Genomic DNA, 26,005 nt, shown 5'->3' with positions numbered 1-26,005 from the left:
ACTAACTCTGTCTTTAAATACTATGTCAGAAACTTTTTATATAAATAAATAATATAGGTAAAAACACTTTGCAAAGTCCTATGCAGAAAAAAAAATATGTTTAAAGTCTATGGATATTAGGGGCTCAGGAGTGACTTTTAGAGTATTTGGGGGAGGGAAGAGGAATTGGGAGAGATTGTTTACTTTTCCAGATACCAAGTAAATAAAATAATTAAAAAAATAAAATTTATGTCCCCTGAATTTCTTCTTATACTAATCTTTTCCCCCTCCTAGCCATCTTCTGATAAAGTAAATTATTTACTATGTGTCAGGTACTGTCCTAAGTGCTGGAGATACACATAAAAGTAAACAAAACAGTCCTTTCCCTGTTTCCTCAAGGGAGCTTGTATCACAGTGGGGGAAGACTACACATATAGGGGAGCTGGAAGGGCTGATGGTGATGGTTGGAGATGGCCTGAAAGTGAAATGTGAAACAGTGGAGTCCAGGCTTAGAACTGAGCAAGATAAGGTTAAAGCTGGCCTTTTGAACACTAAGGTATCCCTAGATTCAGAGTCCTATTATCTGGTCCTGGAGGCAATGGAAATGAGGGCCAGAGTGTGGTGCAGTCTGAAGGTGTCTAGAAAGTGATGATATAAAATTAACATATTCCTTTTAATGGACATTTTATCAGAATTAATTTTCTCCTTTCAAGGATAATCAGTTGAATGAACATTTCCCAAGCACACATTGCCATAGCTGTTAGGGAAATAGAGATGAAAATAAAAATTCCTGTATTCCAGAAATTTATGTTGTGAGATAGACATGAAGAATGTGCTAATGTAAAGGAGAGGTCTAGACAAAGTGCTATAGGAAATGCAACTGCTGCATTTCTGTGGATGGCACTGTTGTCTGCCCAGGCTGCAATGTTGAGGTCATCTATTACACTTCTTTTTCTTCACCTTCCTCCCTCTGCATATCAAATCACTTGTTAATTCCTGTTGATTCTACCTCTATACCATCTTAATTCCCTTACCACACCTGAATTCAGGGCATCTTCTGGATTACTGTAATAGCTTTCCAAATGGTCTCTTTCTCCTCTAATCCATCCTTAGTGCATAGCTACCAAAATAATTTCTCTGAAGCATAGATCTGCCCATGTTACTCTGCTGTTTAAAATCTTTTAGTGACTTCCAATTGTCTTAAATACAAACTCCATAGTCTGGCCTTTAAAACCCTTTACAATCTGGGCTCTAACCTACCTTTCAAGCTTTATTTAACATTTCTTCCTTTCATATACTCTGCATTCCAGTCAAATGTGATTACTCAGTTCCTGGAATCACTAAATCTTTCCAGCCTCCCTTCATTCTCACATCTGGTATCTACCATCCTGATAAAACACTCCCTCTTTATCTCAATCCCTTTTAAGACTCTACTCAGGTGCCATTTTGTCTGTGAAGCTTTCACTCACCCTCATCTTCTTCTGAATGTGTTATTTTTCTCAAATATTCCTAGAATACTTTATCTAGATTTCTGTCCTGCCTTCATCACATTCTCCCTCAGTAGAATGTGAGTTCTTTTGGGACAGGTACAATATCATTTTTCATTCTCGAATCCCCAATACCTAGCACATACCTTGCACTTAAATGTTTTCGTGAAGGTGAGTTCTTTCAAATATGGTTGAGATTAAGGAATATAACCCTGGTGCTCAGAGTTTAACATCTATTTCCCTAGCTCTAAACATATTTCTGGAGGTCAGAGGAGTCTGATTTGTGGATAAAGGTTTATTGATTGTTTAGTTTTAAAGCTAAGCCTGCAGTTATCAGGATATCCTTACATAAACAAATCAATTTTCTCTTTTCACAGTACTTTGGTGGATGATCCCTTCACCTGGACCTTGGAGAATCAGATGCTTTTTAATGGCTGCAGACGCTGCTGGGTGAGCAGCCTGAGACTTTACAACTCTCAACTCCTCAGGAGACCCAACATTCTCTCTCCATTACCTTCCACTGGATCAGTGGTGGTGCTTTTTCCTTGCTGCCCCTTTGCAATAGAAGGGGAGATAAGATGCCACTTCCATTTGGGTTGAAACTGAAACGTACTCGTCGATACACAGTGTCCAGCAAGAGCTGTTTGGTTGCCCGAATCCAGCTGCTAGACAATGAGTTTGTGGAGTTCACGCTTTCTGTGGAGAGCACCGGTCAGGAAAGCCTGGAAGCTGTAGCCCAAAGACTAGAACTTCGTGAGGTAGGCAAATAAGCCAATAGGGTTTCCCTTTTTACTGTTGTATTTTTTTTTTTTAATCTATAGCCTCTGGAATATAGTAGGTACTTCATAGATGTTTATTGAATGAGTTCTATTTTTTTCCTAGCTACTTAGGGAAAAAAATTTCATTTGGTTGTGTGAGATATAATAGATGGGAATCTTTAGTGACATCTGGCTAAGAAGGGCTCTCTGAATTTATAAATGATCAAATTTGATTTGAGCTATGGTCATTAGGGTTCTTTAGTTACTGATTATCTACTTTAGTTACTGATTATCTACACATTGACTGTGGTAAACAATTTTTTTTTTGTATTCAGGGTATTCTTGGCCAGCTCTCTCCCCAGGAATGAAAAGTATGTTAAACATAATCTAAAATGTAGATCTCCTACCTCCAAATATACTCTAAAATTAAATGTGAACATCTTTTGGATTATTTAAGCCATGACTTTCATTCATAAGGAAGAGTTGGCTATATAAGGTTGTAAGCCTTATAATGTCATACAGAGAGTGGTGGTTGATAATTAGAATAATTTTCCTCATGATTATTATCTTTACAGCTATGTCTGGGAAACAGTATTTAGTCATTTAGTATTACTTTGCAGCTGAGGGACAAGCAAGATTAAGTGATTTGTTAGGATTCAAATCCAGGGTCCTGGACTCCAAGTCTAGTGCCCCTCTTTATTACATGTTGATTTCTAGAATATAAGCCTCTCCAGTTCCACTTTTTGTCTTTGTATGAACAGAATTTAATACACTGATTTGGATGTAAAATTGAATTTGTTGCTTTTCATATTTTACTTCAGTGTTTCAAATAGTGTTCCTGCCCGGCTTTTTATTAATGTTGCAGTTTATTATCAGGGAGAGGCAGGCCATGTGTCTTTAGGACCACTGACTGATTTGTTCAACTATTGCTCTACTTTGTTGTTGTTCATTTGTTTTTCAGTCCTGTCTAATTTCTTTGTGACCCTATTTTGGGGTTTTATTGCCAAAAATACCAGAGTGGGGGAATGCATGCCTGGAGGGAGACTCTATCTCCTTTAGTCACACTTGACCTGTTCACTTATGCTGTAATGAGAGAGAACAGTGGCCTTGCTTCTTTGGCTTTTCCTTCTCCAGCTCATTTAACAGATGAAGAAACTGAGGCCAATAGGGTTGTGACTTGCTCAGGATCGTACAACTAGAAAGTGTCTGAGGTCAGATTTGAATTCAGGAAGATGAATCTTCATGACTCCAGACCCAGCACTCTATCGACTGTACCACCTAGCTGTCCTATTTCTCTATGCCCCTCCTTTTCTGTCTTTCTTTCTGACTTCCATCTGTTCTTGCCCTCCCCCTTTCTTCTTTATCTCACCTGTGCCAAAGGTCTGTTATACTCATTCATTGACTTTGTTTAGTTGCCCTCGGCTAAAGAAATTGTTTGTCTTTGAATGATCTCAAAAATGAGGATGAGACTGCCTTTTATTGGAATAGAAGGGTGCTTTGAAAATAGAAAGGCATGGCATGTAAGAGGTCCTTTGTACTTGAAAAAAAATCCACTCCTCACCTTCACCTCCTTAGTCTTCTTCAAGTGTTTAATAGCTTTAAGAGAGAGAATTAATTCTTTCCCTCTCATTTTCCTTCTAACTAGCATTTCCTTCCAAACCAATAGAGATGCTATCCTTTTATGTATAAAGAAATGTTTATAGACCTGTCCTTCCCTGACCTATCCAAATTGTTGCACCCAGAAATAATCATCTTTACTCAAAGCTCATGCCAAATGATCAATTCTGGACTATTCAATAAATGATAACCTCTCACTTTCCCTTATTTAGCAAATTTAAGATTATTTGTAGTTGAACATGTTTTTGTATTTAGATAAATTGCGTTACTGCTTAATTTTAAAATGGCACAAATCTGGTGCTTAACTCCTATTCCTTTGTGGTGATAGTCTTAAATAAATGCTCTGTTTTAGCACTTAGAATTATGGAACTAGAAGAACCTTTAGAGATCCTCCTGTTCTTCAACTGATCCTATATTGGCTGCCTTCTTCTGGACACTCTCTAGTTTATCAGTATCCTTCCTAAAATATGGCATCTAGGATTGGGCATATTTCTCATCATCTTTCTTTAGGAACCTGAACTTTGATAGGTGAGCTTTTGCGTTATCTTTGCAGACCTCCCCTTCACTTTCTGGGCATTTCCAAATCTTGCTTCCTCAATTATCCTTCTCCATCCCTTCTCTCACTAACAATCCTTTATGTATTGTCTTAATCTTTTTGAGTGTAAGCTCCTTGTGGGCAAGGACAATCTTGCTGGCTTGTATTTGTATCCCCTGGCACTTATCACATGCTTTTCACTTGCCTGGTACATAGAAAATGCACAATAGTTGCCTCCTCTCACTTCGTTTTCTTTCATACTCTGGTGACGAATCTGGGCATATTAGAGTTTAACAAACTTTTTTAGGTCTCCTTGTAATACCAAAGATTCCATTGGTTTTCATGGCTGTTTTATCATTCTGTGAATCTACAGTTCTCTAAAATCTCTAGATCTTTTTTTTTTTTAGAGAAACTGAACCTATCTGACCATGCCTCCCCATCTAGTACCAGTGAAGCTAATTAAAAAAAAACCCCAGCATAAATGAAAATTTACCTTTATCTTTGTTAAATTTCATATTATTAGATCTGGCCCAATGTTCTAAACTGCCATTGAAATAAAAAACTTTGAAAAATAAATCCTGGCTCAACATTTTGCAAGAAAGAATTAATCAAGAAAGGGCTCCTTTTTTTTTTTTTTTTTTTTTGCTTTTTGGAGGAGGGAGGGTAGGGCAATTGGGATTAAGTAACTTGCCTAAGGTCACACGGCTAATTTTTTTGTGTGTGTGTCAAGTGTCTGAGGCTGGATCTGAACCCAGGTCCTCCTGACTCCGGGGCCGGTACTCTACTCACTGCGCCATCTAGCCGCCCCAAAAAGACTCCTTATAATAGAAAAGAAATGTCTTACTAAAAGAATTAGAATCGTAAAATGCCACAGACTGCAGTTTTTAATAGAAGTTGAAATAAGAACTATAAAATTAGTGGTCCTTGTTATGCTAGATACATAAAGTCACTATGTATCTAGTTGACTGTAGTTGACTATTTTAGGAATTCATCAACTTAGAGGTATTTCAAAATGAAGTCATATTTATTATTGACTCAGATGGGTTTGGTGCTGGTTTGCAGATGTTAATCAGCTTTGATAAGATTTTTTTATTCAATGGAAACTGAAGGTACTGTGGCCTTTTTAATGTTTTTCAGTCATTTCTATTCCTTTTTTTTTTTGCTTTTTTTGTCTTATTCTCTCTTAGCAAGTCAAGATGCATGTGTTCTATTCATTTTTACTCAAAAATTTTCCATTTATTTTATTTTAAATGATTTTACATGTAATTATACCCTTCAGTTTATATAAAGTCATACACAGTTGTACTACACATTTACCATGAATTTTCTTGTAGTTTTAATGTATTTACATACTTGTAATTAGTGTGTATATTTTGGTTCTCTCCTTCTCCCTGATTCTGCTTTACATCTTATACCTCCCTCTATAGTTCCTTCTGTTCAGAATGGCAAGCTGTAGTAGAAAAAATGCTAGACCTGGAATCATGAGGCCTGGTTTTAATCCTTCCTCAGACAGTTGACCTTGTATACATTCTTTAATCCTTCCTGAGACACTTGACCTCATGTATATATCTCTATCTCTATCTAGCTATCATCTATCTATCTATCATCTATCTATCTATCTATCTATCTATCTATCTATCTATCTATCTATCCTTCAATCACTCAGAGCCCAAGTATCCCCATCTGTAAAATGGGGATTATATTCTCATTGCCTGCCTTGCTGGGTTATTATGTAGAAAGTGCTTAGGGAGCTCTGAAGTACTATATAGAAATAGGCTTTTCCTCTTAATATTTATTTGTCTAAGTAATTCATTTACATACCATAGATTTATTCAACCATTACCATCCTCCCTATTTTGGGGCATGTTAGTTTCTAGTTTTTTTCCTCTTTCTTATTGCCATATTGTTCTCTACAGCTAACATTTGTAAGATTATTTCAAATTAAGCATGATGAGAGTAGATGTTCCTGTTTTATGCCTTTGTTAAGTGATAATGCTTCTGTTTGCTTATAATTTGTAGCTGATATTAAATAGAAGTTTTGAATAGTCTTCTTTATCATGTTAAGGAAAAGATCCTTCTATTCTCAGATTTGAAAAACTCTGAAAAATACTTTGCTTTATCAGAGTTTATCTTCCAATGCAATGATCATTCAGTCTTCCAGTTAATAATACTACTTGATCAGGTTGCATGACTTTTGTTATTATTGATGTATTGTTGTGTTCTATTTACAAGTTTTAAAAATGTTTTCATATTAATTAATGATATTGGTATTTACTTTCCTTTCTTAGCTTTGTGTTTTTGTTTGGTTTAACAATGAAAATTCTATTTATCTTTAAGAAGAAACTGGGTATCTTACCATTTTTCTTTGTTTTATAAATATATAGCATAGAAGTTACTTATTTTTTAAAAAAGATTCTATTTTGAATCTTTCTGTATCTTATCTTCTCCTCCCCTTTTAATGGTGAATGTGATTTTTTTTTACTTCTAATATTGGTACATTTAGGTTATCCACTAGTTATTTTGTTAATTTGAATATTTTATATTTTGTAGATAAATTAGAGAATCCAAGTGAAATGGATGAATATTAACATAGAGCTATCTAAAGTAATTGCTTATAATTTTCTTGATTTCTTTGACCTTTGTAACTTCTCGTTTGTTATTTCTAGTATTAGTGATTTGGGTTTGTACTTCTTTTCTGATTAGATTTCTTGATCATCAGGTTTTTTTTCTGAAAAAAAAAGCAGCTCTTGGAATTATCATTTCAATTGTTTTCTGTCTTATTCATATGGATCTCTTCACTGATATTGGATTTCTTTTTCTCTTGGTATATGGCTTTATTCTTCAAGGTTTTAAAAATGAAGATGCAACTAATTTTCTTATTGATATAGATATTTAGTACTATACATTTTCTTTTGAGAGCTGCTTTGTTAGTATATCAGTTATTTTACTTTTTTAGAATGCTGTTGGTGTCTTTTGTTTTTTACACTACAGTCATACTGATATAGACTTTCCTACTATGTAACCCTCCCTTGTAATAAAGAAAAAAAGAGTTGAGGTATTGTGATTTAGTTAAGGGGCCCTGGATTTGCAGTTAGAGCTGAATTGTGATGATAAGATTAAATAATATTTTTAAGTCACACTGCAAATGTAAAGTGCTAATTAGCTGCTATTATTACTACTGTTACTATTACTATTTCTTCTTGTTGTGTTCAGTGAGTTTTCAGTTGTGTCTGACTCTTTGTGATTCCATTCGAGGTTTTCTTGGCAAAGATACTTCAGTGGTTTGCCATGTCCCTCTCCAACTCATATTATAGGTGAGGAAACTGAGGCAAACAGGATTAAGTGACTTGTCCAGGGTCACACAGCTAGTATCTAAGGCCAGATTTGAGCTTAGGAAGATTCTTCCTGACTCCAGGTCTGGCACTCTATCTACTGTGCCATCTAGCTGCCCAGATTATTTTATTATTAGTAATAGTAGTAGTGTTAGTATAACTACTACTACTGTTATTAACTAGAATCTATTATTATCTGTATTAAAATCTAGTATAACTGTTATAATTATTCACTAGAATCCAGGAGGGGCTGCTTCTCTTCTCTTTTCTTATTTTTTATCCTTCTTTTGTTTACTTTGAAGTATATTAGACACCATTCTAAAATGGTGATTTAGTCAGTACAGGGAATACTTTAGCAACTAATTTGTCTTTGTTTCAGAATCCAGAACTGTTTTGGAATACAATTTGCTGTGGAGGTCTGCCTGTTGTTGAAATTTGGGATTTTCAGTGGAAATTCAGGCAGATGTTTATTGCCAGGCAAAATCATGGAAGGAAAAAAAACACCACATTTTCCTCACCTGCTTGGTCTTATACAAAGAGAGAAGCCATCTTTGTTTTTATTTTCCCCTTTGCCATTTTCCCCAATGGAGGAATAAATCCTCCTTTCTTCTGGCTTCCAGCTTCCAGAGTACCTGGTGTTACAAAGGGGAAATTCCCCAAATTTGAGGGAAACTGGGTACAGAGATATGATCCAGACTATATCCCTTCTATGTTCTGACTTCTTCCTATAGCCATTCTTTTCCTCAAGGAACCTCTTTCTGAAGAGAGTCAGGAACCCTGGATGTCCTCTCTGGATATCAGAAGGAATAAGGAGTTTTCCTCCTGCAAATCCTAAGTAACCCTCCCCATCATGTATACATGGATCAGGGATCATTCTTTATAACAGTGAGGAGAGTCTTATACAAATGTCAGGATTGAACCATGAGTGGTTAACACTTGATGTCCTGGAATATATTGTTGAGATTCGGGGTGGGGTGGGTGGGGGGTGGAAGGTTAAATTTTCTAAGTTCTCAGTAATTCTGAAGTTGTTGCATTCACAGTCTACATATTTCCCAATTAAAAAAAAAATTTTGTGATTTTAAAAGTATATCCAGTTCTTTAATGTATGACATTCTGTTACTCACTGTAGAGTGTTGATTTTGCTTTTATCTTTTAAAAAGATTTTGTCACAGTCTCCATGTTGGCTATTTAAGAAACTATTTCCCTCAATTCTTTAAAAAGTTATTTGCTTTTTTGTTTGTTTTTTTTAAAGCACTTTAAGGTTCTAATTTTAGTTGTCTCCAAGAATTTTTGCTTTCTATGAGCTCTTTTTAAAAAAAAATTAGGTCTTATGATATTATTTCTCTGTGACATTAATACATTTAAGGATCTTTCTTTTTCCATCTGTGTGGCCTTTGTACTTTAGCTATTTATTGCTCTCATTTATGTATGTGTTTGTGTGTTTATACATACACATTGTAAGAGTGCTATTTCAGATTATTTTATTTTCATGTGTATTTACATTTGAAAAGTTTTATTGATAACTTTCAATTTAAAAACCACAGTATCATCCTAATTGCTCCTTTTCATCAATAATAGCTTATATATTTTTGATATTAATTTTTATTTTTTATATTTCTTTTGTTTTTGAGCCATATATGAAGAGCTGTGTTCCTTTTAAATAGCTCTCCAGCATCTTAGCTGAAAAGTTCCATATCTTTTCTCCATCAAAGTTCTTTGCATATTTATAGCAGGATATTACATTATACTTGAAACAGAGACTTAAATAAATTCCTTAACTGACTGAATTCTATTGAAATTAGACATTTTCACCTTATGTATGAGTACATATCATTATAAACTTGAAACTACTTTGAAAATCTATATCTAAAGCATTTTACTAATTAAAGTAAGAAGAATAATGTTGTTTAGTGGTCCAGGAAAATCACTAATTAATCTTTTGATGATGTTGAACTTTGAATTTTGGCTATATTTTTCTCCTGAAGTTATCATAGTTTTTGTATATCTCAGATGAAATTAATTTGAAATTTATTTCATTCCATTCAATCTGTCAAATTGTAGGAAGTGAAATATGTGGTACCTACTATGGTTTGAAAATGGTTGACAAACCTTTTCTCAACTGCTCTCTGCCCATATTAGCCTTATCAAATGGTGTAGTTGTCATTATTGTAGGTAATGAAGCATTTACACACAAAGTTCTGAGTTCTGTACACTAATATATTTTCCCTTTTGTTTCTTTTCCCACAAACTTTCATTTTTATTCTGAACACAGAAAATGATGATAGTTGGGAATTGTGTGATTAATGTGTTAAAGGAACTCAATTATTTTGACTGATTTTTGAACAGATTTTTTAATAACTCCTTTTGACATTATATGATATACTGAACTGAAGGTATGGTATAAACTGTTACTTTGAAGCATGACTTCATAAAGTATTCTTGGTCATCAGATTTAAAGAATTATATATTTGTATTATTTATAAAACAAATAATATACTTTCCTCCTAAAACTTAATTTTTTTTATAAAACACGTACTTTTTTTTTCAAAACCTATACGCAGTCTTTAATCACTGCCTTATGAGTGGAAAGGTATGAAGGGAGGAGGGAAGGACCTCTGCCGTCTGAGGTGAAGGGTGTGTGGGCATGTGTATATGCATGAAGGGGAAGGACCTCCGATTCACCCCCTCTACCAGTTATCCCAGACTGGCAAAACCAGGTCCAGCCTCCTATTGTTGCCAACCACCAATGCCCAGCTCCCCTGCATCAGCTGCTCAGATGCCAGGTTAAACAGAATTCCATCTGCAAAATATCCTTTCGAGACTTCGAGCTTCATCATTCATTTATCACTCACTATTACCCCATGAGTTCTTTTATTTCCTCAGTTCTGTGTTAATCAGTTACTAGCCATTTAGGAGAAACTGTCCCCAGCCCCTTCCTCCAATTCTCTTATTCCCATTCGCCTCACTCATTCCCAATCCATGTCCTTTTCTAACTATTAAATTATTTTAAGTTAAATTGTTTCAGGTATTTTAAGCATCCGTTAACTTTATTTTAACTGTTGTCTAAGTATAGCACACAGGAATTTAGACAAAATTGCTTCTGTAATAACTGTTTTAATTTGGGCTTTTAAAATAGCTTAAAATATTAAATATATTTTAATATACAAATATATATTATATATATTACACAATATATATAATATAAACATTAAAATAGCTCTTAAAATAGTCCATAGATGTGGACCATTAGAATTATAGTCTATATTAATGAATGAATGAATATTCTACTTCCATCTTTTAGTGGAATGTTCATGAATGGTAGAATATCAGTCATCAACTGATAATTATTTATTAAGTGACAATCTAATTTATATTGACAAGACATTTAGCTAATTTCATAAATATTTTGTGGTTTGTTTTGATTAATTATATAAAAGAAGGACTATATAGTCAAAGGAACTGGATTCAAGTAATCAATCACTTATTACTTGGCTGTGTTTGAACAAGTCACTTCTATTTTCTGGACTTACTGATGGAACTGAAAGTTGTGACCATTTGCTGCCCTATGAGCTCATTCCCTTCCCTGATCACTACTGTTTCTTATCCCCATCCAATTTTGGTGGTCTCCCAAGGTTCTATTCTGGGCCGCCTTTTCTCTCCACACTCTCAGTTTAGCATTTAAAGCCCTTCCTAGCCTGGCTCATTTACTCTCCAGCTTAGTTCATGTTACTCTGTTGCTTAAACTCAGCATTCCATCCATGCCTTTGTACAGGCTGTGCCTCGTGCCTGGAATGCACTCTACCCTCCTTTTCTGCCTCTTAAAAACCCATACTTCCTCTTAGGTTCAGTCTCTTGCAGTTAATATGTCTTAACAAATACTTGTTGGATTGCATTGAAAGGAACAAGATGATCCCTAGTAGGTGAATTCTTCCTCTTCCTTTGCCTGTCATTCTGGTATCCTGGGATTTCAGTCCCTCCCTCTACTCCAGCTAAGGGCACCTTGATTTCCTCTTGTCTGAGGCATAAAAATTCCTAGCTAACACCCTGGGTGCTCACATTCATTCACATATCTTCCTGGGCAGTTTGACCCTGACCAGGTGCAGGTTTGGAACATGTCTTTATCCTTGTTTCAGAGTTGGCAATAACCGTAGGCAAGCAATGAAAGTGATCATTCAATTTAATCTAAAGATAAGTCAGATTGAGTCAAGCTTGGACCACCTGGGCATTTAACCTCTCTGGGTCTCTCTCTTCATCTGTAGTAGTAGCATTAGCAATAATAACTTGTATTTGTATAATGTTTTCAGTATTGCCATGAAGAAAGTACTTTGTAAACCTCAAATTTTGTGAAGTTTTACTCATTCTTTTGGTTTTTTATTTTTTAGTCATGTCTGGCTCTTTGTTACCTCACTTGAGATTTTCTTGGCAAAGATACTGGAGTATTTGCCATTTCCTTCTTCAGCTCTTTTAAAAGATGAGGAAACTGAGGAAAACAGGGTTAAGTGATTTGCTTAGGGTCTCATAGCTAATAAGTGTCTGAGACCAGATTTGAACTCAGGAAGATGAGTCTTTCTGACTAGCTGCCCTAATTCTTTCAAAAATATCACCAACTTAATTTATGTAATTTTGAATTACAAGTCCAATACTCAACTATACAAGGGGAGGCCACATAGTGGGCATCAACAAATTCTTGCAAGTAGAAGATGATACAATATTACGAGCTGGAAGAGACCATAGAGATTATCTAGTCTAATTATCTCATTTTACAATTGTAAAAGCACATCTCAGAGAAGATTTGATTTGAGATAACTAGGTAGTGTGGTGGTGAGTGGAGAGAGTTCAGGACTTGGGATCAGGAAGACCTGAGTATAAATTCTACCTCAGATACTTACTATCTTTGTAATCCTGGGCAAGTCACTTAGCTTTTGTCTATTTTCTCATCTGTAAAATGGGGATAATAATAACACCTCCTTCTCAGGTGAGGGTTGTTGTGAGGACCAAATATGATAATTGGAAAGCACTTAGCACAGTGCTTGGTACATCGTAAGTATTATATAAATGTTAGTTATTATTATTATTACTTAACATCTTTGTGCCTCTGTTTTCTCATCTATAAAAATGGGACTAATAATAGCACCTACCTCAAAGGTAATTGTAAGGATAAAATAAATGAGCATATTATATAAAATAAAGTACTTTGCAGCCTTAAATTGTTATATAATTGCTAGCTATTTCTGTCATTATTTGTCCAAGTTTTCTTAAAAATGTTTAATTGATGTTTTTTTTTCCCGAACACTGTACCTCTCCCACCATTCCCAAAGACTCACTTATAATGGTAAGAAAAAAAATGGAATTAGAACTTGTCCTGTTTGGTATACATTTGTTTGCATGTTTTCTTCCCCATTGGATTGTAAAGTCTTTGAAGGCAGGCACTATCTTTTGCCTCTTTTTGCATTCCCTGTGCTTTAGCACAGTGCCTAATAGATATTGATTGATTGATTGCATTAGAATCTGTTGATCTGGATTCTAATCCCAGATTAACCATGCCTATGGTCAGGGCAAATCATCTGAGTTCTCCAGCTCAGATTATAAATCTCTTCAGATCTGTTTGTTGTTCATTATTATAGAGCCTAGCCCTTTGTATCTCTACTGCCAAGAACATGCTTGTGTTACTCATGGGGTTGATTTTCAGACTTCAGTTGTTGTTCAGTTGTTTCAGTCATGTCCTCTTGGACATGAGATACTGGGGTGGCTATTTCCTTTTGCAGTTTATTTTATAGATGATGAACTGAGGTTAACAGGGTTAAGTGATTTGCCCAGGGTCATACAGCTAATAAGTGTTTGAGGTCACATTTGAACTCAGGTCCTCCTGACCCCAGTCTGGGCACTCTATCCATTGCACCACTTAGCTACCCAAGTTGTAAAATAGTATAGAGTAATTGAGAGAGTACTGGGCTTGCAGTTAAGAAGAGGTACCCTCAGACCCTGCTTCTTTTATTATTAGTTGTGTTGCATGAACATGGGCAAATCTCTTAACTTTTTTCAACCTTAGGTTTTTTCATCTATAAAATGATGTTAATAATATGTATTGAACTGTATGTCAATAGCTATTATGATAAAAAAAATTTAGACTTTAGAGCAGGGATCCTAACCTGGGGTCTATGAACTTGTTTTTAAAAAATATTTTTATAAGTATATTTCACTCTACTGTGCATTCTTATGTATTTTATGTATTTATTTTTTTGTAAATTTTTTATGTTAAATTTAAATACAAAATGAGAAAAGAAAAAAAAATTGTCACGTGCACAGAAGACCATAAGAGCGGATTCAGTATAAAACAATACATTTTCATTTCAAGGAAACCTAAATAATAAATACTATACATTGTTTTCAAAGCTGCCCAGCTTTTCTTTACTTCCTTGTTGGTTTTCTTTTGTTCTTTGCCGTGTACTTTTTACTGTATTCTCCCCCCAAGGCTACAATTAAGCATATATATATATATGTATATATACATGGATATCTATAAACAAATACATATACACATATATGTAAGACCATACTATGCTTATTTCCACCTGTCATCTGTTTCTCTCGAGGTAGATTGCATCTTCCTTCATAGGTCCAAGTCTTTCTATGTTTTTCTAAATCAACTAGCTCCTTATTTTCTATACCAAAGCAAGATCCCAGCCTACTCATATCCTATCTGAGAGATTGCCTATGCAAGTTTTTTACCCCAATTTTCTGCATTCCTTCTAATCTTGGCTACATGGGTTTTATTTATTCAAGAAAATTTTGATTTAAAATAATCAAAATTATCCTTTTTACACTTCAACAGTGCTCTCTCTTATAATATAATTTAAGGTCTGGTATTGCTGAATCTACTTCCTATACATCTTTTTTCCTGTTTTTTTTTTTTTAAGTTTCTGACTGTTTGTTCTTCCAAATCAACTTTATTACTGTTTTTTCTAACTCAGTAAAATAAATTTTTAGTAATTTATTTATTTATTTTTCTTTTTGGAGGGGGGAAGGCAGGGCAATTGGGGTTAAGTGACTTGCCCAAGGTCACATGGCTAGTAAGTGTTAAGTGTCTGAGGCTGGATTTGAGCTCAGGTTCTCCTGACTCTAGGGTTGGTGCTCTATTCACTGTGCCACCTAGCTGCCCCAATTTTTTTTAGTAATTTAATTGGGATAACATTGAATAAATAGATTAGTTACGTAAAATAGTCATTTTAAAAATTATGTTGGCTTTGCCTATCCATGAACAAGAAATATTATGTCAGTTATTTAGATCTGAGTTTATTTGTATAAAAACTGTTTTTTGTTTATGTTTATATAATTCCTATAGATATATGCTCAGGTATTTTATACTTTCTATGTATTTAAGTGGTCTAAAACAATATTGAATAATATTGCTGACACATAGTATAGTTTGTCCATTTTTCACTTTTTATTAAATCTATTTTAACTTTAAATTTGTCTGAGATCATGGTTACTCTTTTACGCATTTAAAATATTCTTTTTCCTGATGGCAAAATATTGGAAATGTAGGGGATGCCCATCAATTGTGGAATGACTGAACAAGCTGTGGTCTAATGCATTTAATGAAATATTAGTGTGCAATAAGAAATGAGGAACAGGTAGATCTCAGAAAAACCTGAACTGATGCAAAGTGAAATAAGCAGAACCAGGAAGACCTGGTACAGAGTATCAGCAACATTGTATGATGATCAACTCTAAATGACTGAGTTCTCAGCAACACAATGATCAAAGGCAAGTAGAAAGGACTCAAAAAGGAAAAGACTGTTCACATCCAGATAAAGAACTAATAGACTCTGAATGCAGATTGAAGCATATTTTTTTACTTAGTTTTATTCTTTTTCATTTTTTTCTTTTGATATATTTTTTCTTTCACAACTGTCACTAATATCGAAAAATATGTTTTACATGATAACACATGATAACCTATATTAAATTGCCTATCATTTTAGGGAGAAAGGAAAATTTGGAACTCAATCTTGTAAAAAAAATGAATACTAAAAATTGTCTTGAAATAGAATTAGGACAAAAGTAAATACTATTTAAAAATATTCTGAGAAGGGGTTCATAAGTTTTACCATATTGCCAGAGGGGTACATGTCACTCACACAAAGAAGATTGGGCTTCTGCTTTATTGGAAAGATAGGTATGATCCCATGGATTAAAATGCTACAGGGGAAGTAAACCCAGGAAGAACAGGAAATTCTGAAGACATAAGGAGAAATAATTATCTAGAAAAGGAAATCAGACATTGCCCAAAGAGACCAAGATCTCACATAACAGGGAACCCACAAGCTGATTTAGATTTTTAAGACACACAGAAAATAGAAGCAAGGGAAGGTAACAAAAGATTATTACAAAATTGTGATAAACTCCTGTAAAATAGTCAGGAATGCTATCGCTTAGAATGAATTGAGGCTGGTGAGGAAAGCTAAGGGCACAAAAAGTGTTTTAAATTTTTTTGTAGAAAAGAGTAACACTAAAGAAAGGATAAGATTGCTACTTAAGTAGCATGTGAGCTCCTTGATAGCAAGGACCATTTTTTTTTACCTTTCTTTGTATCCCTAGTGTTTAGCACAGTCTAGCACATAGTAGGCACTTACAGAATCACAGAACTAGGAAGGCACCCAAGGAGCCAAATAGTTCTATTGCATCCTTTTCCAGATGAGGAAATTGAGGTTCAGAGATAAAGTGATTTGCCTAAGGTCACACTAGCCTCTTTAAAGCCCAGTTCAAGAATCACATTATAATAAAAAGCCCATCTTGATGCTCTTAAATTGCTAGTGCCTTTTCTCCCGAAATAATTGATTATGTTTCACATTTACTTAAACTGGGTATATTTTTTCCTCCCCTCAACCCCAATAGAATATAAACCAGTAGAGCAGGGACTGTTTGTTTTTGCCTTCATATTTCCAGTGCCTTGCGCATAGCTTAAATGTTTGTGGAATGAATGAATGAATGAAAGTGGCAGAGTTAAAATTCAAACCCAGGTACTGTGGTCACCAAATCCCCCTTTCCACTGAACTGTGCTCTCTCCCCAGTCAATTACTGACTTCTAGGATGCTCTTACTCCTCCCTTCATTATTTGAGCAACTGATTTCCCATCTTCTGTGCTTCTCTTAGGTCTGAGTGTTAAAAATATTTAGAGGTTGAACTGTCATAATGAGGAGGGTGCAAGGATCTGGAACATGTTTTCAGATGCTCCAATCTAGTATGAGCTAGACCACAGGCACCCTTTGAATCCATCAGTCATGAGTCAGCTAGATAACGATGTGCACAGTATAGATTCCTTTAGTGTAATGGGTTGAACTCACGGACTCATCAGTCATTCTAACTATTTCTGTTCATTTGTCCCTCTTCCCTTGTTGGGGAATGGACCCAGTCTGGCCTGGCTGTATCAGCAATCTTTATGAAAACTCCCTGACCTCACTTTCTTGACTTGCTCTACTCCAGTGACCTTCACCTTTGTCCTGCTTCAACCGTACCAAGCCTTAGACCTTAGTCATCATTCCTAGTAGTTCTACTCCCACAATCCTGAACTCTGAAATTCCTTTCACTCACTTCTCATTGTCTTATTCCTTTTAAACTTGTTCTTTCTCTTAGTTGTGATTTCTAGCACTCTGTTCTATCACATTCTTCTCTATTTTGACTTCATTTACCTTCCTACTGATTATATGATTAACCATCAATGAGGTGCTCATGACCATCTTGCACCCTTGACCTTGACAACAGTCAAGTATCCTTACGTCCCACTTTTTCTTCTCCTTTTCGCTGACAAACTTGAAAAAAAAAGTTTTGTTGGTCTTTTCTTTATGTTAGCCATTATCAGATAGCTTCTCCCCACCCCCTCACTCCTACCTCCAGTATTCCTTCTTTTATAACAAAGAAAAACAGTCAAGCAAAAATCAACTGATATAGTGACTATCTGACAATAAACATACCATTCTTTTTTTATGGGAAATTTGATTTGTTTTTTTTCCTCTTAAATTTTCTTTTTTATTAAAAAAATATGAATATTTCAATATAACAAGAATTAAAAAAAGATTGTGCATGAAATTGTAAACTTGTATCACGTACTGTTTGTTATCCAAAAAAATATATATCAAACTTAACGTGATAGTAACAGAATTATCCTGCTTGCCTGGATCCCCTTCTGGACCTCCTTCTGCTCTCTATGTATTTTAAAATCTTTTGTTAAAGCTTCCTTCCTTCCTTCCCCTCTTTTCTTCCATTCTTCCTTCCTTCCTTCCTTTTTCTCTGTTTCTCTCTTTAACTATTCACCAATTTCTCCCCCCCCCTCCAAAGCTTCCCCTTGTAAAAAATAAATATAGTTGAGTAAAACAAATATACACATTGACTGTGTCTGAAATTGCATGTCTTATCCATCACTTCTGTGGTGTATAGCTTGTACCTAGAACTATGTTCTGTCTAACTTGGAGAGAGGTTAAGTGTCTTAGTTCTGGATACCTTGACTTTCTTTAATGCAGCCTAAGGTTGATTTAATGATTTTGACTACTGTGTTCCATTCTCAAATCATATTGAACCTGAAGTCTACTAAAATTGATAGTTTTTTTTTTTTTAAAGATTCCTCCTTCATCTTATACTTTTAAAATTGACTTTTTTTTTGGGGGGGGACCCAAATGCACATCCTTTACAAACATCTAGGCTTCCTTAGTCTCATTTCTTTGACTACTCTTTCCCTTAAAAATCAATAATTACCTTTTTGCTCTTAGACATTACTTTTCTTTTACTTGAACCTCTGTTATTTGCCAGTTATGTCTAATTTTACATTGTAATTTGTCATCTTTTTCTCCATAAGACCAGATCAAATCTTTTTATTTCCTTTTATGGAAAATCTGGCTCTTGGACCCCTAGGGTTCCCACAGATCTTTTTAGGGAGTTTGTGAGGTCAAACTATTTTCATAATACTAAGATATTTTCATTTCTAATATGGTAAATATCAATAGATATAACCCACATAAAAAGAAGTTCTTTGGGGAGGAGACGAGACCTTAATTATTTTTAAGAATGTAGATGTGTCCTGAGACCACAACCTCTGCAGTAGTTGATAATGTTCATGAGTTTCTGTTGGCAACATACTTATCACCATGTAACTAATTTGGTAATGACTGTCTCTAAACTTAGCTACATTAGTCCTTGTATAACAGAAATGCAGTTTATTTGAGGTCTCCACAAATCTTTCAGATTTGGGAGAGTGCACATTCTACCTGTCTACTATTAGAGAACCCAGTTTTACCTCCATATCCCAGTTAGGCTTCAGAGTTAAGTAGGACATTAGGGGAGCATATAAACTATATGTTTATAAACATTAAAAAATTATTTATTAGTTCTAGTTACTATAATAACATAGACTATTTGTAATAAATGATACATGCTATCTTACACATATAGTACATTTTATACATAACTATTTTTTCCCCTTACCTCTATCAGTAGCGTTGCTGTTAGATTAGAGCAAGAGAATCATAGGTTTAGAACTGGAAGGGATATTAGAGGTAATTTTAGCACAATGTCTGGCACATATTAGATGCTTAATAAATACTTGTCAACTGATCAATCTAGTCAAACACCCTCATTTTATTGATGTGATTGAGATTGGATCTTCTATCTTCCTATCTCACTTGGGTTGGAAGTGCAGTGGCCACACTGCCTTTGGCTATCTGGTAGTCTTCCTCTGGAATGGGGTGAGAAAGGTGGAAATTTACATATTAGTAGCAGACTTAGTGGCATCAATCATCACTGCACCTCAGAACTTTGAAACTCAAGTAATCCACCAGCCTCAGACTCCCTCAGTATCAAGAATTATAGCCATGTACTACCATATCAGGTCAATCCCCTGTTTTATACATGGAGAAACTGAGTTTCAGAGCGTTATGTGACTTAACCTAAGATCACCTATGTATTAGTGGCAGATCTGGGATTTTAACTTGGGTCCTCTGATTCCAAATTTAGTGCTCTTTCCCGGACAGTATTTTTCTTTTAAAATGTACGACAGTGCTGGTTTTCTTTTCTTTTAGATAGATCTTATCCATCAATTAGGAAAAGTTATTTTTAATAACCAATAGTCTGGATAATAAGTATGTAAGTTGCAATTTTTGCCAAAATGGATGTTGTTCATATATTTCTATCCACGTGGAAGATAATTTTGTTCTCTTATTATTTGTACAACTTCCAAAACATAAATCCAATGATTTATGATCTTGCAGGGATTGGTTGGTGCGTCTTTATATGTATGTGTACATGCATATGTATATGTGTGCATGCTTGTGTGTATGTATATATCTATATATACACACACTTAAATACTTATACATGTGAATACACACGTATCTCATTGTTCTTATGTTTGTCCTTCGTTTTGGAAGAGGACCATGACATAAAGCAGATGATGACATGACTTGGAGGAGATTTTGATTTGAGTGAGGGAGGGCTGTGCAAGGTCACCAGCCTCATTTTCTTCTCCAGAGCCATCCTGGGTCCAGTGGCCAGATATTCATCAGGACAACTGGAGATGGCCCAGGATGCAATGGGAGACCCTGGCCCTTTTAGACTAAGGTCTTTTCAGCTTCTTACTTTGTGTGAGATAACTGCCTGCCTGTTCAGTGAATAGGCCTCTTTAAGTAGTTACTCAAGGGATGACCCCTTTAGTTAAAAAAAAAAAATCAAACTGGGAGGGGAAGACCCTCAGGGTTCCTGGCCAAAAGAGAAACAGTTACTATTTAGTATTTACCTTCACTCTGTGTTAGGAGATCAGGGACCTATTGTCTAATCTATGAGCTCCAAAGTGAATTGGGTTTAAGTCTTGGTTTTTGAGAAAGAAATCTAGCCAGTAAGCTCAAAGGAAAAAGGCAGCTTTTTGCCATTGAAATGTACCTTCCGCTGGGCAGAGCATCCCCACATAAGGAGAGAGAGGAGAGTATAGGATAGATGATATATTTACATCTACATATCTATATCTATATATTTCTAAATATAATATAGAAGGTAATCGCAGAGAGAAGACATAAGCAATTTGGGGGAGGAGAGGAGACCTGGAAAGGCCTCTCATAGGAAGATGGGGTTTGTTGTATCCCAAAGAGGTTTTTAAAAAGGGGGAAGGGACCTATTTGTACAAAAATATTTATAGCAGCTCTTTTTGTCGTGGCAAAGAATTGAAAATTGAGGTGATGCTTGTCTATTGGTGAATGGCTGGACAAATTGTGGTATATGATTGTAATGGAATGTTATTGTGCTATAAGAAGTGATGAACAGGCTGATTTCAGGAAAACCTGGAAATACATGAACTGATGCAAAATGAAGAGAGCAGAATCAGGAGACCATTGTACACAGTAACAGCAATATTGTATGATGATCAACTGTGAATAACTTAACTGTTCTCAGCAATACAATGATCCAAGACAGTTCCAAGAAACTCATAATTAAACATGCTATCCATGTCCAGAGAAAGGACTGATGGAATCCAAATGCTGAATGATGCATACTATTTTTTACTTTATTTTTTTTTCTTTTGATCGGTGTATTCCTTCATATCATGATTAAATAAGATATATATTTTTTAAAAAGGTGGATTTGAATTGAGTCTTGACTGAAGCCAAGGAAGTCAGGAGGGAGAAGTGAGGAGAGAGAGCATTCCAGGAATGGGGGAGAGCCAGTGAAAAGGAACTGAATTTGGGAGATGGGACAATTTCCTCAGCTGTTTAGAAAAAAAGAGTTGAATTAAATGGTCCCTAAGGACCCTTCCAGATGTAATGGTTTATGATTATATAATTCTGTGAATCCAGCCCTCAAGTGAATATGATATGGAATTGCAATGCTTTATGGAGCCTTTGGAATTTATCTCTTAGAGAGTAAGGGTCTGAGTAAGGAAGCACTCCTTCAAGAGAGTAACTACAGTGGGAAAGATTAATTGGCTTTGTGGATTCAAAAAGGGTTAGTTGTAGAGTCCTCTTCCGTGTTCCATACATGGTTTTGCCTTTTCTCTATTGATTCATATTTGATATTTTAAAATAACTAATATTTCTTAAAACAAGAATACAAAACTCAGTCCAAACTCTTCCTTGCCTTCAAGAGTCGCAATTTAGCCCGTTTGTTTAGTTTCTTTCACTTCTCTGCTGTTTTCATATACTTTCCCTCTGATCTAGCCAAATTGGTCTCAGATATTCCATATGCATTCATGCCTCTGTACCTTGACTCCCTGAATTCTTCCTGATTGGAATGTCTGAGCCATGCTGTCCAGCTAGTGAAATTTAACCCTTCCATTGATTTCCCACTCAATTCCCGTATCTTCCATAAAGCTTCCTTTAGCTATTCCAATCTTGGAGTGAACTTCCTTCCCCTGATTTCCTGTAGTGCTTGCTGGCAGTTTTATTTACTCATTTGGTACTTAGCATAGGTTGCCTTTTAATTTGATTTTTTTTTTTAAAGACTGTCATCTCATTCAAGCTAGAAGTACAGCATCTATTCACAGGCTTGATTTCAGTGCTGATTGGTACATTTCTGACCTGGGTTGGTCAATTTACTCATTTCTTGGTGGTCCTCTATTTCAAGGGGATCACTATGTTGTTAATTAATTTAGTGGGAACCCCTGATCAGTTTAGCCCACTGAGGCTCAGTATTCTCAAACTTAATCTTAATTCACCAGTCTCAGACTCCCATATTATAGTGATTACAGACATGGCCACCACACGCAGCATGTTACCTTTTATTATTCATCTCTAGAGATATATGTCTTGTGTCCCCCACTCTCTTTAAAAGAATTTTAAGATCAGGGACCTCAGCTAAGGAAGGTTTTCTCTGTTAAGATAGTTTCTAAAGTAATAGTTGATATAACGTTGAGTTATTCTTTGGTGGGGAAGAGGAATAGAGGGTGATATGAAGCTTTATTTCTATGCTGCCAAGCAACTACCAAGGGTAAAACTAGTTAGGGCAGTTAAATGGGAGTTGCTATAATGATTGATCAGGATCATTATATGCCATAGTACTACATTCAGAAAAATTAAGTAGACAGCTATGGCAAATCACTCTGCCTGGATCTTTTGTGTTACAATTTCTTTGTCTTAGTGTCATAAGAAAGGCTGTAATCCTTTATGGAATTCTTTGTTCCTGGGAGAGTGCCATTGATCAACTTTTATTATCTATTTTTTCCATTTTTCTAAAGATTAACAAGTTATTGGGGCTCTATCCTAGTGTAATAGCAACACATGTCTCTTGGTCTATACTTAATAAATTAGTGAAAATGTTTTCTATTATGCCTTTTATTAACAATAATACAATTATATAGCAAATTACTCTAGTTTTACAAATGACTTTTACATTTTTTGTATTTATTTGTTTTCCTTAAAAATTTTAAAATATATTTTGTTTTAAACCTAATTTTAATTTCTAAACACATTACCTCATGTACAGAGTGATCTTTTGTAACAAAAAATTTCTTTAAAAACAAAACAGGTAACACATCAGATAAGTAAGTCCAACAGTGCATATAATATTTCATATTCATATTCTTTTCCTTTTGTAAATAAGGGAGAAGTACATTTTCTAAATTTTCTCTAGATCATTATGACTATCCATTGTCTAGTTTTTTTCCTTCATTGTTCTTATTTATATTGTTGGAAATAATGTATGTATTATTTTCCTGGTTGTGCTTCATTCTGTATCAGTTTGTAAATATATTCAAAAGTTTCTCCAAGTTCTTCATATTAATTTTTTACATACATTAATTACATTTTTAGGCATACATTTTTAAATTTCATCTTTCCTTAATTCCTAGTGCTCTGGTCATTTTTGAATAAAGAGATGCTTCATATTTGGTACCTGTGTAAATGGTATGGTTAACTGAAAAGAAGTATCATTTAAAGTCATATTTTTAGTAAACTTATTGAATAGAAAAAAGTTGATTGGGCATATAAGACGTATGCTTGTGAAAAAAACAACAATGTAAAGCAATATGTGCTTTACAATATGAGATGTGGGGCAGTGGATTTCTCCTTACTAAGGGCCTGATCATGTCATGAGTCAATCAGTCAAGCACTCATTAAGACTACTAAATATACAAATACTGTGCTAGGGGTACAAAGACAAAAGAAGAACAGAACTTGCCTGTTGCAATGGAGGAAACATGTACAAAGCAAATTAAAAAGCCAGTAGGAGGCAAAGTTGAAGGGGAAGGCACTAGCAACCAACTCTGGTGATTAGGTAAGGCTTCATGCACAAGGTTTCCCTTCAAGTGACTCCTGAAGGGAGTCTGAGATTCCGAGAGGCAGGGATAAGCATGGGGACAGCCAATCCAAAAGCTCAGAGATGGAAGACAGAATGTCGTGTATGAGAGACAAAGGGGAGACAGAGTGTTGAGTGTGAAAAACAACCATTATTAGGACACTATATCAGACTCATAGACTACTTATCTATAGGAATAATGTATAAGAAGGTTAAAAAGATAAGATTGTGGCTTGTTGTAAAGAGCTCTAAATGCCAAAAAAAGAGTATATATTGAATTCTATAGGTAAGGAATTTATTGAGGAAGGGACAATCACTTTGGTAACTGTGGAGAATGGATTGTAGTAGTCCTGGGATATTGTGGAAGTCATTCCTTTTCTGGTACAGTTTGGATTGAGATGGTCTTTTGAGATCTCTTCCAAATATGAGATTTTTGTGATAGCTTTACAAATGAAAACTATGGTACATTATGGGTGGAAACAATAAAACAAAACATAAAAGGACAAGGATCATAGAGTACACAAGAAAAACAAAAGACAATATAACTCTAATGCAAAGAGAACTGGCTTTCTGGTTCATCAACCTTTTCAGCTCCAATGATCAAGGTCTTTCAGTTTCACCTCCACTGTCCACAGGATGGACACCTCTTAGATCTCACCATCAGCCTGACAGTACTACTTTTCTGATCTTGATACTCTGAAATTTTTGTTCTCCAAATTTTCTGTCCATACATCTCTTCTTCTGCCTCACTCCTTACTTTGTCTAGCATATACCTTTTTTTTTTTAATCATTGTTTCATATTGTTCCCTTTCACATATTCTCCATTCCTGGCAGACTGGACTGCAAGCTAGTTTTTCTGTGAACTTTGCCTTGCATCTCCTGTCTTTTCTCCTTCTCACAGGGGATTCCTGGTGCTAGGAATGTACTTGTCAACTATACTTCTCATAATTCTTAAGTATCACTTCCTACAGGAGGCTTTCTCATATCCTCTTCCTTAATTGAAATTATATTTTCTTTTCTGGGAGGTTATATGTTATATCCCTTGCTTTAGAATATAAATTCCTTCATGAAAGGGCCTTTGGGGGGGGGGGTAATGGGAATGTAAATTTTAAAGATCTTCCCTGCCCCTAGGCTAAAGTGCACCTTGGAGCCTGGGGTGGGAGGCTTGTTTTTCAGTAGATACTTTTTGATTGGCCAGTGGGTCCAAAAGGTTGTTACATTCTCTGAGCCAGGAGGAGGCTATAATAAGCCCTGATGTGAGGCTTTGTTTTGGGGCTCACTTTGAGAAGTATTCTGTGATTTGATGTGGATTCTGGGAAGCCGTTGTCCAGAGCCGCGCCCCCCCCCCCCCTTTGAAACCCAGATGTTGATTGGGTATGGATGTAATGGTTGGACAGTTTGAAATCTGTCTACTTGATCTGTTTCTGTCTTGATAATTCTGTCTGTATATTCTGAAGTTTGGGGTGCTGACCTCTTTCCCCTGAACTAGGTAAATGATACATGTTTGACTGATAAAAGTAAGCTTGTTAACCCATTTTGAGTTGCTTTCCTTTATCAAAGCAGATCTAAGAACCTGTGCTGGCAGCCACCCTGGGGACGCTGGGATGCTTGCTGCAACAAAATGGCATCAAGAACAGGATCTGCAGAGTAAAAGGAAAGTATGGGGACTGGGATAATTGTTTGTTTCCCAGTTGTGGTAGCTGTGATTCTGTGGAGCCGTGGAGCAGGAGAGGAGAATGGCCTGCATGCGGACTTTGCTGAGCTGAGAGCCGGAATGGTGAGCTGCCTGCATCGGGACTTGGGCAGAAGCCAGGAGTGGCTGCCGCCTGCGGGAGGAGAAGGAACCCAGGAGTTCAGAATTCAGGCACAGGAAAAGATAAGAACTGTGCAGCAAAGCAGGGGCACTGAATGTGTTTCCTGGCTGCATCTCACAGTTTGGGACCCAGGGGGAGAATGGACTTGTGACTATGGTGGGTGGGATGAAGTGCCTTGGATCCCCAGGGACCCCACCTTGTTGGTTTTGTTGCT

At 35.6% G+C, this 26,005-nt stretch overlaps 1 protein-coding gene across 1 annotated transcript in view; it reads left to right on the top strand.

Moving 5' to 3' along the window:
* The window catches only part of PTPN21 (protein tyrosine phosphatase non-receptor type 21), a 115,717-nt gene that overhangs the window by 6,392 nt on the left and 83,320 nt on the right, over positions 1–26,005 (top strand). The window contains exon 2 of the mRNA XM_069092382.1: positions 1,844–2,224. Within this exon, the coding sequence (XP_068948483.1) occupies positions 2,045–2,224 (180 nt within the window). The 5' untranslated portion in view covers positions 1,844–2,044. The remainder of the gene's footprint in view (positions 1–1,843; positions 2,225–26,005) is intronic.

The sequence above is a fragment of the Petaurus breviceps genome, unplaced genomic scaffold (genome assembly GCF_028583685.1).
Source record: "Petaurus breviceps papuanus isolate PSGF00001 unplaced genomic scaffold, PetGlider_PUasm1.0 189, whole genome shotgun sequence".
Classification (NCBI taxonomy): Eukaryota; Metazoa; Chordata; class Mammalia; order Diprotodontia; family Petauridae; genus Petaurus; species Petaurus breviceps.
The sequence above is the reverse complement of the archived record's forward strand: the minus strand, read 5'-3'. Positions and strand labels throughout refer to the sequence as shown.